The sequence below is a fragment of the Siniperca chuatsi genome, linkage group LG14 (assembly GCF_020085105.1).
Source record: "Siniperca chuatsi isolate FFG_IHB_CAS linkage group LG14, ASM2008510v1, whole genome shotgun sequence".
NCBI lineage: Eukaryota > Metazoa > Chordata > Actinopteri > Centrarchiformes > Sinipercidae > Siniperca > Siniperca chuatsi.
Window position 1 is genome coordinate 8,654,611 of NC_058055.1, and position 15,872 is coordinate 8,670,482.

Below are 15,872 nucleotides of genomic sequence, written 5' to 3' on the forward strand. Positions count from 1 at the left end.
TTGTCAGCTACAGTAATATGCCATGAACTACTTATAAGACAATAACATGATATCAAATTTGAATAAACTGAATGGCTTTTGCTATCGTTGTGCCATCAGTCCAGATTGTAAAAATATAAAATGATACTTAAAAATGTATTGCAGATTCATTACTGTCCCTTCTTTCTCATTCACAATTTCATTTTCTGCACAACTATACATAATGTGTGAGATGACAGATTAAGGAGAGACAAAATGGTATAGTTGCCACTAAAAAGTTTCTATTGTCACATGGACAACATTAATATGCTTTGGGAATAATGTAATTATGATATTTACAGTTTTTTGGACTCCAGTTATAGCATAGTATCAATAATTTCTCTTAATATTAACTGCAGTGACATGCTGTCTTAATATTTGTTTTGCTCCCATGTAACTTCTCTGGAGGGTGAAATTGGATATACAAAGAAAGTTGCTGCAAAAACTATTAACTCCAGGATGTGTTCAAGTATTGCACTACTAGAAAACTTAGATGTCCCTTCATATTTAGTTTTTTCATTGGGTTGGTAGTAGAGTTGCGCCAGGAAGGTCCATTTCTCAGTGACTTACTTCTGCTCTTCTGCCTGACCTCTAGTGCTCTGATCTCTGCAGGTCACTTGCTCTTATCTCCCTGCTCCTTATGCTCTTATCTCCTCTTATCTGTACAACATTTGGCGAGGCTCGAATCGCCATGGAAACAGAAATATTAATAGACTCAGAGGGGATTACGAACGGAAAAATTGTAGAGTCTAGGGATAGAAAGCTAGTGTGTCTCTAGGTTTCTGTGTCATCTGCAAGTGTGTGAATGTGCGTCTTGGACTAGACAAGTGTAGATGTGTATTTGTATGTGTGTGTTCAGGGGGGATAAGGCAGACTACCATTATCCTTAAATAGTATAACATTCTGTAAAGTACAGCAACATGTCCATAGGTTGTGATCCCATCAGTTTATTAATTCTGCTGTACATGGACTATTGAAATGCATCTCTCTTTTTCCAGCAGTCACTTTACTGAACGTTCATTCTACATGAGGAAAAAAATCACCCAGTGTCAGTAGGAGGTAGAACAGTATCAAATAACTTCAATGAGCCCCCAATCAAAAGACTGCCTCCTACAGGGGTATTCCTTTTCAAACAAATGCAGTGCATCCATGATCCGCCACCTAACATGACTGATAGTTCTCGCCACCTCTGACATTTACTGAGTGATAACAGATATATTTGTGTATCTAATAAATAATGACTAGCTCTAACAGTGCAATATTCATGTTGCTACAGAAGTATTCAAAAATGGCCATCATGTTTTTTATTGAAAATACTTTACATTGATGCATACAATTTATTTTCATCCGAGACATTGGCTTTCAAGATACTTCCATATATCAAATCACAGTGTCATACATATAAACCAGTTTGATGTTCTCCTAAGCTTTGCAGATAGAAGTTTGCCACATAAAAATTAGCAAAAATAGAAGTGGATATGCCACTGAGTTCTGAACATGTGTAGGTGACACATTTTCTGTGGTGATATCTTCAGAGCCAGTATCACAGTTGGCTGCATAGTAGTTTCAGCAGATGCTAGCTGACAGCTTAGGTGATCACACGCCTATGTGGGTGGAGTCAGTTTAGAGAACAGTCACCACTGTCTCCTTGATGGACAACATAAGGGACCAAAATGACTGCAAACCACGGGGTGTGTCTGGGTATTTGTGTGTAGTGCCAATCTCTGTGTTTGTGTGTAGATTTGCTGCTTAGTAAATGAGTGTTAATTGTAACTGCGGCACAGATGTAAGCTCTCAGAACTTGTGATTTCTCAATATGATAACATTAATGCGTATGAGACATGGCTCAAGTGATTGACAGGCTATGTAAAAACATGGACAGATGTTGAAGCGCATGTGACATACCTCAGCAGATGTTGTCTCATGTATGGCATCCCCTCTCACATCAGGAAGAACAGATTTACCAAAATATATAATTAAAGTAAGTGCCAAGTGATGTGACAGATGTAGAGTGGTGCCCTTGCTTTAATTAACTGTGCTACACTCGACAATGGCTTTTCATTGGGAATGTGGTCAGGTGTCTAGGTTTGTACTAAACGTCTTGATATTATGTCTGAAAGTTACAGCTTGCATATTTACAGATTATGAGCACAAGTAATATAAATATATAATGTTTTTAAAAAAGGATTTGAAAGATTATACCACAAACAGAGTTTAGCTCTGTAACTATCTGCAGCATTATCATTATTTTTCTCCAACTCCCTTAGGCTTTAATTAAAGACATTTTAATGAACACCAATCTATTGTTGGTGGAAATCTGAATTAACGTTCAACAAATTAAAGCACTAGTGAGCACTAGTTTGACTTTTAGACATTGATAGTGAGTACATTTTTAAAACATGAGGATATTTTGCCCAGTCACAACTGTTTTAAAAGGACTTGATTTTTTTAGAATTTAGATTAGAATTAGATTAGATTCAGGATAAAAGTTGGTGTTAGACATATAGTCATTAGGGCTCAGGTTAAGATTAGGGACTAGAGAATTCATTATGTCATGAGGGTCCACAAGGTCCACACAGAGTACCCTCATTGACAAATATGTTTGCAAATGTATGCATGTGTAAAAGCGGTATATTCAATAGGTACTGGTAGGTTAGGGATGTATATAGACATTATTTCACCACAAATGTACATTGATTAATAATAAAGACAAGTATTAGCCACATTTTACTGTGTGGGTATATCATTGCCCTAATATTACTTTAAATCAACTGTGTAGCCTTGTTTGCTGTACCTTCTAACTTTAGATATTATATTATAATATATAGTATAGTATAGTATATTGCACACATTAATTGATTTTTCCATTAAAATATAATTAATTTATTCACCAGAGGATATTTTCATTTTATAGAAATGTCGACACCTATATATGCTAACCTTGAGGACATCCTGAGGCTGAATAGCAGAATCCTACATTTGAAAAACACATGAGTGGTATGTGTTACACAGCAATCATGACTTTTTGAAAAGATGTAAATTCATCCTTTCTGTACATTCACACTATTAAAATGCTTTATTTATCAAAAATGGATGAGTTTTGTTTAGGACAGCCTGAGGCTGAATAGCAGAATAGTTAAATACTGTATACGGTGCCAAACAGATGTTTCGGATGTCCTCATTTTATCACAGCATTATCTAAGCATGTGCCAGCTATATTTGCAAAACATTTGTTTCCTACACTAGGAGCTAGTACTGCTATCAATTCAGAAACATTTTCTCCCAAGACTCTGTAGAGACTTTTAATTCATTTAGATTAACCCACTTTGGCACAGAATTCCTGATTTCTGGGATCTAGTATCTTTCAACAGACATACTGCCTCTAAATGCAATTGAAGTCAGTTGATCAAAAAATATCCATTGCCTCACAGCAAATTCAAAATAAATCCTTTTTCTAAAATGCTTGTTCCAAAAAAACAAAAAACAAAAAAAACAAACAAACCAGAAAATGACAGCAATAGACTGAGACATCCGAAACCCTTAACCACAGTTGTAACCAGTGGTTGTCATGTACTGTATGTGTCTAGAACCAATGGAATTCAGAACCATGGACAGTGCTTTTTGCTGCCAACTGTTCCAAAGACTCTGTGCAGATGGAGTACCGTTGCATCAGGAGCAGAAAGAAAGACGATAAGCCAGTGTGAGGCTGATATAGACAGACTCCTGTCGTCCGTGGTCAACACTCTTTAGAATTATACCAAACACTAATTAAATGTTTGAAATGCTAAATTTAAAAAGTGTCGTATTCGTGTCGTAGTGAAAAGCCCACCAACACCTAGAAAATCAAAAAAGACCTGATACATTTTCTCTACTACTTCTGATAAGAAAACCTCTTTTTTTGGCAAGAAAAAGCCTTATCAAGTGCAAATGTACCATCAGACAAACCCAAACTGTTTCTATACTAGATTTAAACAAACAGGATGAGCTCTCTGCATGATAGGGTGCTGTAGCTTTCCTGTGCTGAACAGAGGATCTTACAATTGCTTTCATACTGCTTGCACCTGTGTGGGTAATATTGTAATTAAAGTGGGGACATTGGGAAATTTCCTCAGGGTCTTGGCAAGTTAAACCACTCTCAGGTGTATGTCACAATTTTGTTATTGAGCCTGGGCAGGCCTTTACATTAAGGAAAGTATGGATATTTCAAAGGAATAATTCTAAATATGGCAATATTGAAACTGTGTAAATGCATAATGTAAAGTATGTCATGTGCATTGTAAACAATTTGAGTAGACATTGCAGATAATATTTGTTCCTGAATGATGAACAAAATCTAAAACTATATCATATTAACATTATTAACAATATATTAATATGAACAATATATTTGCGCACAAACATGCTCAATCAAATTTGGTGTTATGGAAGTTTGAGGATTGTTTTATTAAAGTATGTTTAAACCTGTGAGTGATTTGTTCAATTAAATTCATATGATGTCAAGATAAATCACCTTTACAGTCATCATGGTCTGAATGTCTTACCAAGTTGCCACGCTGCTGCTGTACAGTCGTATCTAGAAATTACATGGTAAGCTTTACATTTCTAAAACAAAAAAGTTGGAGGTTTGTGCACCTTTACAACATATATCTTTGTAGTATGTAGTTACCCCCTCATCACCTTTGAATGTGAGATATTGCATGATGGTTGCTGGAGAAACCGGTGACTCACATTAGCCATTAGAGCTGATAATTAGCCCTTTTGGGTCCAAGAGCTAGCACCTTTTTTCACACTTCACTTAATGAGAATCCTACATTTGAACAACACGCAATGTGAGTGGTATGTGTTACACAGCAATCATGACTTCTTGAAAAGCTGTAAATTTATCCTTTATGTACATTCATACTATTAAAATGCTTTATTTTTCAAAAATGGATTCGTTTTGTCCCCTTGTGGGCTACCCGTTCATCTAATTCCTGTATGCAGTTACCTAAAGCCAGTCCAGTGGATTCTTAGAGCAGGAAAGGAGTAGAGTGAGTCAGTGTGAGTCTTAATTAACCTGCTTCTTTGTTAAGCAGGGCCCACACTTTTTGAACTTTAGGCATCCCTTTGAGCTGGGATTAGCCCAATTTAGCCCTATACTGCTGTTTGAACTCAGCAGAGGTGTATTACAGACCAGGCCGGAGGCAAAATTTGCACTTGTTCTACAAGACTGTGACACATTATTCTCTCTTACCTGTACTCAAGATCAGTTAAACCTAAAAATCATTGAAAATATGCCATCTGCATTTCAGTGAATAGTTTGGAAAGCAAGGAGTGCAGCTGTCTTATTTTCCCTATCTTTTCCTATCTCGGTTTCCAATCTGCCTTCCAGTATTTTTCAAACAGGCCAGACACACAAGTTACACACACACACACACACACACACACACACACACACACACACACACACACACACACACACACACAGCTCTTTGTGCACCACATATTTGCCCTTGCTGATTACCCAGAAAAGGAAGGCTAGAAGGAAAGTGAGGTAAAAAACATTTTAGATGCTGGAATAATTTACCCTGCCTGTACTGCATGTTTTGCTTACTGTTATAGCATAAAATTGTGATTCAATACGTCATGTTGTACACTGCATTGTAGTGAAAATACTGTATTGTTTAGTCACTAATACTGCTGCCATTTCACATCTTAACAACACTATTTCCAAATGTTGGCCCATGCTGTACTATGCTTGCTGGGTTGCCAAACCTACTTAAATCAAGGCTAGTGACCTTAGTTTATAATACAGTATGCCTTGTGCTCAGAATATTTTTATAATTACAACATATTACCTCTGAGAATTGTTGCTAGTACAGTTATATAACTGAACTTCCTAACACCTACTATTTTCCAGTGTATTGTCATATATATATTTACACACACACACACACACACACACACACACACACACGCACACACCATCAGTTATATCAGCTAGTGACTATACGTTACATGGTTGTTGCTTTCATAATGCATTATTATCTATTCCTTAAGGATTTTCAGCAGCATTTAAACATATTTCAATTTATCTGACTTATCTGCATTTTATGTAATTTTATAGTATATATGCTAGGGTGCATGAGTACAGTAACAGTACCATAATTGATTTTAAAACACCAACCAAAAAGCTTGATGGAAGAAAATTATTGCTTTGAAGGCGTTGATAAGGTGACGTTTCTGACACGGAAACAAACACTGAAAGGCTGTTTAAAGAGCAGAAGCCAGTAATGAATGTATGGTACTTTGATCCAGACTTGATGGAGTCAAGGTATGGCTGTATAAAACATAGTCACACAGATAACAGGAACAGATTCTCAGGAAGAAGCTTTCATAGGTTTGAGTACATTTTAATTAGGAATCTTGCACTATTGGAGAACGCGCATAACCCAAGGTCAGATCATACTGTCACCATTCAGGTACAGTACCTGACACAGAAAGTTGGACTCAAACGCTGACACAAATGCACAGCAGGGTGGTTAAAGGGCAATTTACTAGCTCTCAACAGTAAAACTGGCAGATAGGCAGGATATCAACAACTGGAAGTCAGGCATACAGGTAACAGACTAATATGAAAACAGATTTCAGACAGGTACTGTAACAGACAAACAGGTAACAAGAGAAATGGCAAGACTGAAAGGTATCGCAACCCTCTACAAATACTGGGACTCTTATTGCTAATGAGGAGCAGCTTGGTAGACAGGTGATTGGGTCAGGCGATCTGCAGTGGAGGGAAACTGGGTGCAGGGGAGGACTGACAGTAAAAGGAAAATCCCTGAATATACTGAGACAAGAGAGAGATAGTCTGAGGCTGTGTCTGAGTCTGAACCTGAAAGAGAAAGAGATGATGCAGGAAGCACAGTGACTTGCTTGCTGTAATGTCATGTGTGTATATGTGTAGCTGAGCTGTGATTGCAGCCAGCCTTCAAAATAAGATATTAACAATATAAGTGTTTGTGAGTGAGACAGCATAGGACTGTATCAGAGATACATATTGAAAAAAAAATATTTGTATGTGTGTTTAGTTGCTGGTCAAGGACTCAGTTACAGGTCATATAGTAGAGGATAATACAAAGTAGAACATAATGTATGCTTGACTGTACAAGAACTTAGCAACGTATAACTTTGAGATAATACCACAGAGGAATAGATAATAAAAGTTTGCTTAGATTGTCAGTACAACAATAAGCTTAGTGCTGAGTGTCATCCACAAGTTTTCTGTAAGAAAAAAGGAAAATACTAAATGCCATGCATTACATTGTTGAGTTACACAGGTCTTAGTGTTTGAGCTGCTCCCATCCAGACTTACTTTCTTCCCCATTAGAAAAGGAAGCCAAAGACTCTAGAGCCTTTTTCATTATGTTCTGCTGAAGCATTGCCTTTGAATACTGTGCTCTTCTAATTTCATTTTGTTTAGGATGGCTGAACACAAAGACTGAACTGGCAACTTCCCTTGGGACAATAATTTGGTTAAAACATAATAAAATATTCTTCGCACATCCTGAAATGATTCAGGCTATTCTACACATAGAAATAGTCACAGCAAATACATAAATTAATTCATTCAAAAAGTTGTATATAAAAACATGAACATTTCATAGGCAACTCCTTTCCTTTTTCTCTCTGTTGATGTTGTTCATCATGGCAAGTAACTGCTAATAGATTTGGGCATTATAGACAGACAGCAAGCATTTCCTATTAACATTAGCTACATCAGACGCCAAGTGAATATTCACGCAAAGCTTTCAAAACGATGAACTAGTCCGCTATCTCAAGTCTCTCTGAACTCCCAAATTCTCGAACACTAACTCCTGCACTTCTGTAGCTTCTATAAAATCTTCTGTAACCACGCAGCACCTCTCTGTTTACATACAAGATTACACTCCTTTTATTCATAGATATCATGTAACTTACAGTAAGTTCTGCAGGTTGCTGGAAATTGAGGGAGAAGAAGAACACTGATTGACGTGCAGCTAGTTGATTAGATAACTGTTTGAATTTGGTGTCAATCAGTCAATATCAACTAATCCACCACTGAGTATTAGCAAGTGAGAGAAAGAAACCCTGAAAATTTACTGAAAAACAGACTAATGTCAAGTAAAAATATTGACACCTGAGGAGACATCCATCAGAGACTTGTTGATTATTTTTTTAATTACAAAATCAAGATCGGGGGGTAACAAGAGTAGAGTATTTTCACTAAATCTTTGTGTCAGCTCATTGACAGAAATAGCTAGCCAACATAACAACTCCAGATGCAGTACTATGAATAAATGTCATCCAAAACCTATATGTATTGATTTTTTGCAAACACACTGCTACCTTTGGAAAAGAGACTGTCCTGAATGAGGAAAAAGATTGTGGAAGCCTGGGAAAAACTAGGTATGTACAATATCAAGTGATCTCCTTCTTTGGTTCTGCATAACATACACACAAGACAACACTACAACATACAAGAAGCTAAACTGTTTAAGCCAATGACCAAATTCAAACTAATAAAATTAATACAACAGAATATTACTTAAATAAACTGGAATATTACTTAATTTTTACTGGTCTAGTAATTTAACTGCATTAGTGTAGTGGGCTAGTGCCTAAAATCCTTCAACTCCACCCCTTCATATCTTTGGTATGTCTGCTCATTGCTATTAAAAACTGTGCTAGGCAGGTGGAGATTGAGGCCAAAAATATTCACATAACAGCCCCAGACACCCTTTGAAGTATCTTGCCAGGGTAGAGAGGGTGTGTGTTACCTTGAGTTACAGTAGACGGAGACGGATGTCAGCTGTGCGATCTGGCTCTGCACAGTATAAAAGATGGCACAGCTCAATAATCAAGGCTTATGTGGAAATGCTGGGTGCACAGACTGCCTGCTATACTCAGCACATTTACAATTTCTTGGCACCCTCCATGTACCCTTCTGATGCTGTCTTGTTTCATGTTGACTTAAAGACTGGAGCGCCTACATATCAGGATACATCCTAATTATTGTGAGGCCAATCAAACTTGGAGGGGCAGAGTTTCTTTAAATTCCTGTGACTTAACAAGTTAAATCCTATTTGATGCATGTGATGCTCATTAGCATGCAGATTTCAGGTTTTCCATCAGCAGACCAATGGAAGTGCCAGACTTATTGGTGGGTTCCAGGTTGGTGAGGACAGAAGATTAAGCATTTAGTCAGAATCCATGGATCATGATGTGACGTTGGACACACCTGTGTTTACATATCCAGCACATGTGGCAGGAGGCTACTTATCATGGGGCTTAAGTAAATGTGTAAATTGGGTTTGTGCTGAAATATATCTAATTAATACATAAATTACAAATTACTGGGATATTAGAATTACAGTAGGAATAACATTGTATGTCCCTGATTGACAAAGTTGACTGTACTGGATTGTCTATATAGATGCTGTATATAGTTACTTACTTACATTACATTAATTGTTTGATGTAGTCATTTAAATATACAGTACTTGACTCCATATTACCCAGGATCTCTTAATCTGTTTAACTCTTGAAGGCACACAGGCGCTTGTGTATGGGAATTTGTGGTAGAATTTCTAGATAACAGGTACATAAGTAGTAGACTAGTACTTGTAGTAGTTGTAACAGTCTAAAATCAGTAGCAGTGGCCACTGTTATTAGTGACTGTTACTTTAGTGACTATTATATAATCACTAAAGTAACAGTTGAGAAGTTGGAGATGAGAAATGATTTGCATACACTTTTGTGAGCTCATAGTATTTAGAGATTTCCCACTGCTCTAAGTAACAGAGGAGATATTGATTCAGAATGCTCCTGATAAAAAAGCCTCTAACTAGAGGGATGATCAACACGGTGAGGGCAAGAGAGACAGCAGAGAGGCAAATGACTTCAATTAGCAGGCTTGCCCTAATGAGAGAACCATTCTTTGAACTAGGACATAAGGATTGATTCCATTTGCACCTCACTCTTAGATTGAATGATTAGAGTTGGCCCTCTGAGATTGGTTGGCCCAGCCTTAGTGTGGCAGGACTGACAGATGTAGATAATGGGCTAAGACCACGTCCAAGAGGGAGTAGTAAACATTTCAGCATGTAAAGCATAATTAACGTACTTGTCTATTGCTATCCGGAGAGCCTTTTCGCACAGTTACCTGAAAAAAGCTGAAATCTGTATCTTTCCACACATCATTCTCTGCAGTGGCAAGAGGTGATTTTCTTTCTCTTTTTAGCAAGACATTACAAAACTTGGAAAATGTGGCAACGAAGTGTGATACCACTGGGCTTATGCTGGTGATTTTGATTTGTGAAATTACCAACATACTGTAGTGTGAACTTGTTACTTCCAGTTCACCTGTTGTTATGAACAGATTTTTATTTAAATTATTAATTTGGGCTTTTTGCCTTTATTTTGATAGTGCAGTTGAAGAAAGACAGAAAAGGGAGAGAGAGAGAGAGAGAGAGAGAGAGAGAGAGAGAGAGAGAGAGAGAAGGGATGACATGCAGCAAAGGGCCGCAGGCTGGATTCAAACCCAGGCTGCTGCGGTAAGGACTAAGCCTTGGTACATGGGGCGCACGCTCTACTTTGTGATCTACTAGGGTGCCCTGTTTTGAACATATTTTATTGTCATTGTACGCCATGACTGGTGCGGCATGGCAAAGTGATTAACATTTCAACAGCAGGGAGAGAGTGTCACCAACCAAAGGCGGTTCGATAGGATATTTTGCAGACTGGGAACCACATCCAAAATGAAACCCTAAACCAAGTTAAATGTCCCAGTTTCGTCGCTTATGGCACTCCAGCATACAAAACATTTCGAATATTAGCTAAGAGAGGACTTCTGGTATCCATGTGAGGTTCCAGTGGTAGATTATGTTTGCCCCAACACCTCCGTTATTAACTGTTAATGTCACTTTTCACGAATACTGTTTCATGCATCGTGCCACTTTAAATATAGTGATTATGCATTCAACATTTTTTAATAATGTATTGATTTGAGGGCAAAAGTACCCGTGACAAAAGTCCTCCTGATGAATGGCAATTGTAACTGGACTTTCTGTGCAGCTAGCCCTGACTGCCAACCATAAGCCCTCTTCATGTCATCAAAATGCCCAGCAATGCTGACTTGCTCTTTGAAGTAGAGGGAAAATAATTAAAGTGATGCTAGTGATCTATATACGTATTAAAAAGTGATGGTCTCTCCTTATCGATCAAGTCTGATGAAATGTCTGATGAAAAGCCAGCGGTTCACAATGATCTGCTCTTTTCCTCAGGCTCATATGCTTTCTGCGAGTGGCACATGGTCTGATTCCGCTTTTTATGTAAAAAATAAAATAAAATAAGTAACTCCTTTAGGTAAAGCTGTGTGGAGTCTCAGCTCCCTGATGGCATTGCCTTTAGCTGAGATATTATATCACCACACAATCCAGCCTCCTTACCTTCTGCCAGGCAGATTAGTGCTTTTATCAATAAGCAGCTTAGCACCAAAGTGTCCCTCAATAATATGCCATGGTATTTTTTCTCCTGCTGCTTTAAATCCTGGGCTTCTCTTTCCATTTCTTTTGCTCTCACACATTCTCATAACCTCACATTTCCATGTTTTCACCCCCCAAAATTCTTCACTTTCTTTAACTCTGGGTATTAACCTTTGACTTAGAGAAACAGTGATACATTATGTATTCTTCTCTTCAGGTCACATTAGGAACCTAGACAGGGCCCAGGAGGACCTGAAAGCAGCATCCCCTTCAGACATACTACCCCATTAGAAGCCTGCAGTGCACCATAAAACCCATTAAGGTCCATTAGGGAAGTGCTCTGGCCCAGAGACACCTTTAAGGCCAGTCAGCCACAAAGGTGCACAGTTACAGATGTAAAACGTATTTGATTTGTCATCAAAACACCACCATTGCATTTTCATTGTTTTCCTTAGGATATTTATTCAGAGCCATGTGTCACATATCGTTACACAAAAAGCAGTGGTTAGTGTGTCAAGCATTTTTACTACATGGTTGCGACATAGCTTCAGAAATGTAATTGCAATAGTCATGTCAGTAAGTTTTAATCATCCCCTAATTTAGTGATGTTTGGTGACAGGTGTTTTAACTATATAGTTATGGCATTACTTTTCTAGTTAGCAAACCAGAACAGAATGCTAATTATCACAATGAATATAAATGAACATAAGCATTATTGAGCTAAAACAGATCCCAGCTGAGATTTCACTCAGTGTTCTGTAGCTGCCTGAACTCGCTCCTCAGCAAATGGCAGCTCTTTCACCCAACTTCGATTGGAACAATTGCATACAGCTGAGAGGTTTCAGCATACTGCCTCTCACGTGATCAGAGCACTGCTTATTACATTTGATGAGCCTGACCCAAATCTTCCAGAAGCAGACACATTTTTCATAGCGAGTTTGAAATTCTAAATCCTAGATCAAGTCAAAGGTGAATCCCTGACTTGGCCATAAATTGCTATTTGTGGTGCATTTCTGTGGTTTAAAAAAAGGGTGCAACAGAACATCACATTTGGTCTTTTGGTAGATTTTCAGGACATTTAATAAACATCGTCAACAGTAGCAAAGCAATACAATGTGTCACAGCCACATACTCCGGTCAAACCAAAAGTTGGCCACACACAGTTTTGCAGCACTGCCTAATTAATGGTTTTTAATCAGCTTTGGGGAAACAAATTTTTGTGGGTTTATGATTCATTTCATGTGTTCCATACTTCTTTTTTACTTAGTTAACAGCAGCAGGTGGGGAACTCAAAGATCATTTTCTTTTTCTACAGCCTCACTCTTTTCACTGTTTTGTTTTTGTTGTATTTCTGTAATTTAATTGTGTCAAAAGAGCTGATGATGAACACATGAAAATGAAATACACTCTTTGAACTTTATTGATGTACTTTCCACACATTATACAAGACTGTATATCTGGTTATTGTACATGGTACATGTAATACTTTTCTATTTCTTTAGTTTCCCATTGCATGACAGCAGCTCTGACTAGAGTGATATATTTGTCCTTTAGGATTATGCTCTATGCTGAGAGGGCCAATATATTTTATACATTCTAAAGTTTTCCTCTTAAGGGTTACATGGCAAAACACCCATTCATAATCATGTTTATATAATACAATATATAATAATATATTTTGGTATTTATATGAAAGTTATTATTTCCAAAACAATGTTAAGATGAACTTCCCAAGATGGGAAACCACTTGAAACACATTGCCTTAAGTGTTCCACAGTGCAAATTTCTCTTTTCACATTTTAAGTGGTTATGTTCTCTTCATTCCTCTGGTATTTTGCTTTATGTTATCCCTTTCTCCTTTTCACACGCCTAATGGCTCTTCGACTGTTATTTGCAAACAGATATTGTAACTCGTGAACCTTTTAATTACATGAATATGTCACTTAAAATAAATTGTGTAAATTCTGATTATTATGCAACATTCCATTTCTAGCATAGGTAATTGGCCAAAAGCTTACTGATGAGTTAGTGAGCAAAAAATCAACAATGATGTGGTGTTAGCCCAAGTGTGTTTGCCTTCTCAATCAAAGTAAGATGTTAGAATAATGAAGAATGACTAACAATTCTAAGCTAAGACTACAGTAATGTGACCATGTAATTTACATTTCTGATTAGAGACCTTACTGCTCTAATGCTTTTTAACTGAAGGGAGAAAAGACAGAGGAAGAAAAGAAAATTGTCAAAAGGAAATAATCTCATTAATTTTGATGTGTTCAACAGTTTCTATGTGAATCAAAAGGTTACATCAAACTTCCTCACAAAGACTCTACTTTAATAGTGGAACAGTCAAGATTTTCATTAACTTTTGTGACACTGTAAGACAATTATGATTATGTGAAATTTTCATTAAACTTAAACGTTTTGACACAGCCAACACTTATGACAGGCTATTAAGCAATTAGACTCAGTTCATTTTACATTTAGATACAACTGTAAGTAGTTCCAATCTCCTTGAGAAAATTGTTATCACACTTCAACTTGTAAGAACTGCCAGAGCAGCCCCTGTGAACATGCTAACAGGCTATAGCGTCTAATCTGTAAAAACCTTAAAGGAATACGTAAATATTTGAGGATGTTTTTTTATTCGCTGTGTCACCTCCATGCGTACAGAGGAAGCTGTATGATGTGTTACCGTAGCTTGGCACAGTGATTGGAAGCAGGGGAAACAACCCATAGTTCCAAAGCATGTCTTGTTTACACACTGTATGTGTGTGTATAACACATATAGAAATAGAAAATAGTGGTTTTAGGGGTAGTTAGCTCTAACTGACACAGTTAGCTGCTAACTGACGTTGTGTCATGTGGGTGACACAACGTCCTCTTTTGAGGCTAAGGGTCATAGTAGCCATCTGGCTTGTAGGCCTCTTCTGGCTTTAGCCAGCCTGCTCTTCTCTTAATGTTGGCAGTTGAAGTTTTCTTATGTGGATAAAAGAATGGATGGCAAAGTTCCCCAAACTGTCAAACTGTCCAAAACAAAAAATCTAACTATTTACCCTTTTGGGATTTTCTCAGGGGCCCCCTGGTGTGTCACATCAGTATCTAATAACTGCTCCCCTGTGTGAAGTTCTGACCCTCCAGTCGCATGCTGCACACGCCCACCCCATCTACTGACATTAAAGGCTGTGTCCAAAATCACACCCTATTTACCAGGGGCGTCATGCAAGCCAAAATTCTGGGAGGGCACAATTAGAGCGGGGGGCATGGTGGTCCTTCACCAGAAAAAAAAAAAGAAAATAATTTTATATATATCATAATTTTCTGCAATTTGATATATATATATTCAAAGACTTTGGGGGGATTATTTTAAAACTTCACTGCAGTTTTGTAGCTCAGTAATCTCCCACTCTATATTAAATACTGTATATTTATTTAGAGATTTTCATGTCAATTTTTGTCATGTTATGGTTATTGAAAATGACATTTATTCATTCACTTCTACACTTCTAGCTTCTACATTGCTGCCACTGTTCTTGAAAAAGAGCTAAATCTTGTCTGTTTCACCCAAACATTTTAAGGGGCATAAATTCACATAAAAAGAATATATCCACAATGCAAATTAATTTAGACAAAATAGATAATAAAGCCACAGATGAAAGGAACCTGTCAACAGGTTAAGAGCTGTATTTTCAAAAACAATGCATAGGAAGCAGCATGAGTACAGATGAGACATCACAGGGCAGTGTCTGCTCCATTGCCAATAAAAGCTCGAACTGAGCAGTAGTAACCTATTTTCCAACTGCTCCGTCTCCTTGAAAGATCCATCATCATCACTAGCTCAAGTACATATGACCTGTAACCACACCTAAAGTTACACACACTGATATAACTAGAGAGAGAAAGGAGGGAAGCAATAATAGCTAAGTGTAGGATTTTCATGCCTACCTTAATGTCCAAAAGGAATCCCTAACTCTCTTCAAGTTCACTTCCTAATTGCATTTCATTTTCACATGTTTGGAAAAAGGGACTGATGCTCTACTAACCACTTCAGCAACACACCGTTAAGCCTACATCTCCTCCAGCATTGATGCTCAACAGAGTGCTGTGAGCGCTCGTAACTGCTGTTGCAAACCAATTTCATCCTGCGACTTTTGGAAGAAACCAACACCAAAAGGAAAGGGGGTGTGTAATGTTCTGAGGTATGATCTATGACATAATTAAAAGAATATGTTGACTCAATATAAAATGATCATAACTACATATTAAAAAAAATAATAGTAATAAAATATAAAATTTAAAAAAATTAAAAAAATCAAGATATCAAAAATCTGGTGGGGCACTCTTGAATGGGCATGA

At 37.4% G+C, this 15,872-nt stretch overlaps 1 protein-coding gene across 2 annotated transcripts in view; it reads left to right on the forward strand.

The window, feature by feature from the left end:
• The window catches only part of pcdh1a (protocadherin 1a), an 83,081-nt gene that overhangs the window by 12,941 nt on the left and 54,268 nt on the right, over nucleotides 1-15,872 (forward strand). The window contains exons 4-5 of one of the 2 annotated variants that reach the window (XM_044223239.1): nucleotides 2,933-3,015; nucleotides 3,606-4,071. The exons of the other annotated variant lie outside the window; for it this stretch is intronic. Of the exons in view, the coding sequence (XP_044079174.1) occupies nucleotides 2,933-2,974 (42 nt within the window). The 3' untranslated portion in view covers nucleotides 2,975-3,015; nucleotides 3,606-4,071. Of the gene's footprint in view, nucleotides 1-2,932; nucleotides 3,016-3,605; nucleotides 4,072-15,872 lie in introns of those variants that run through there. 2 annotated transcript variants of the gene reach the window in all.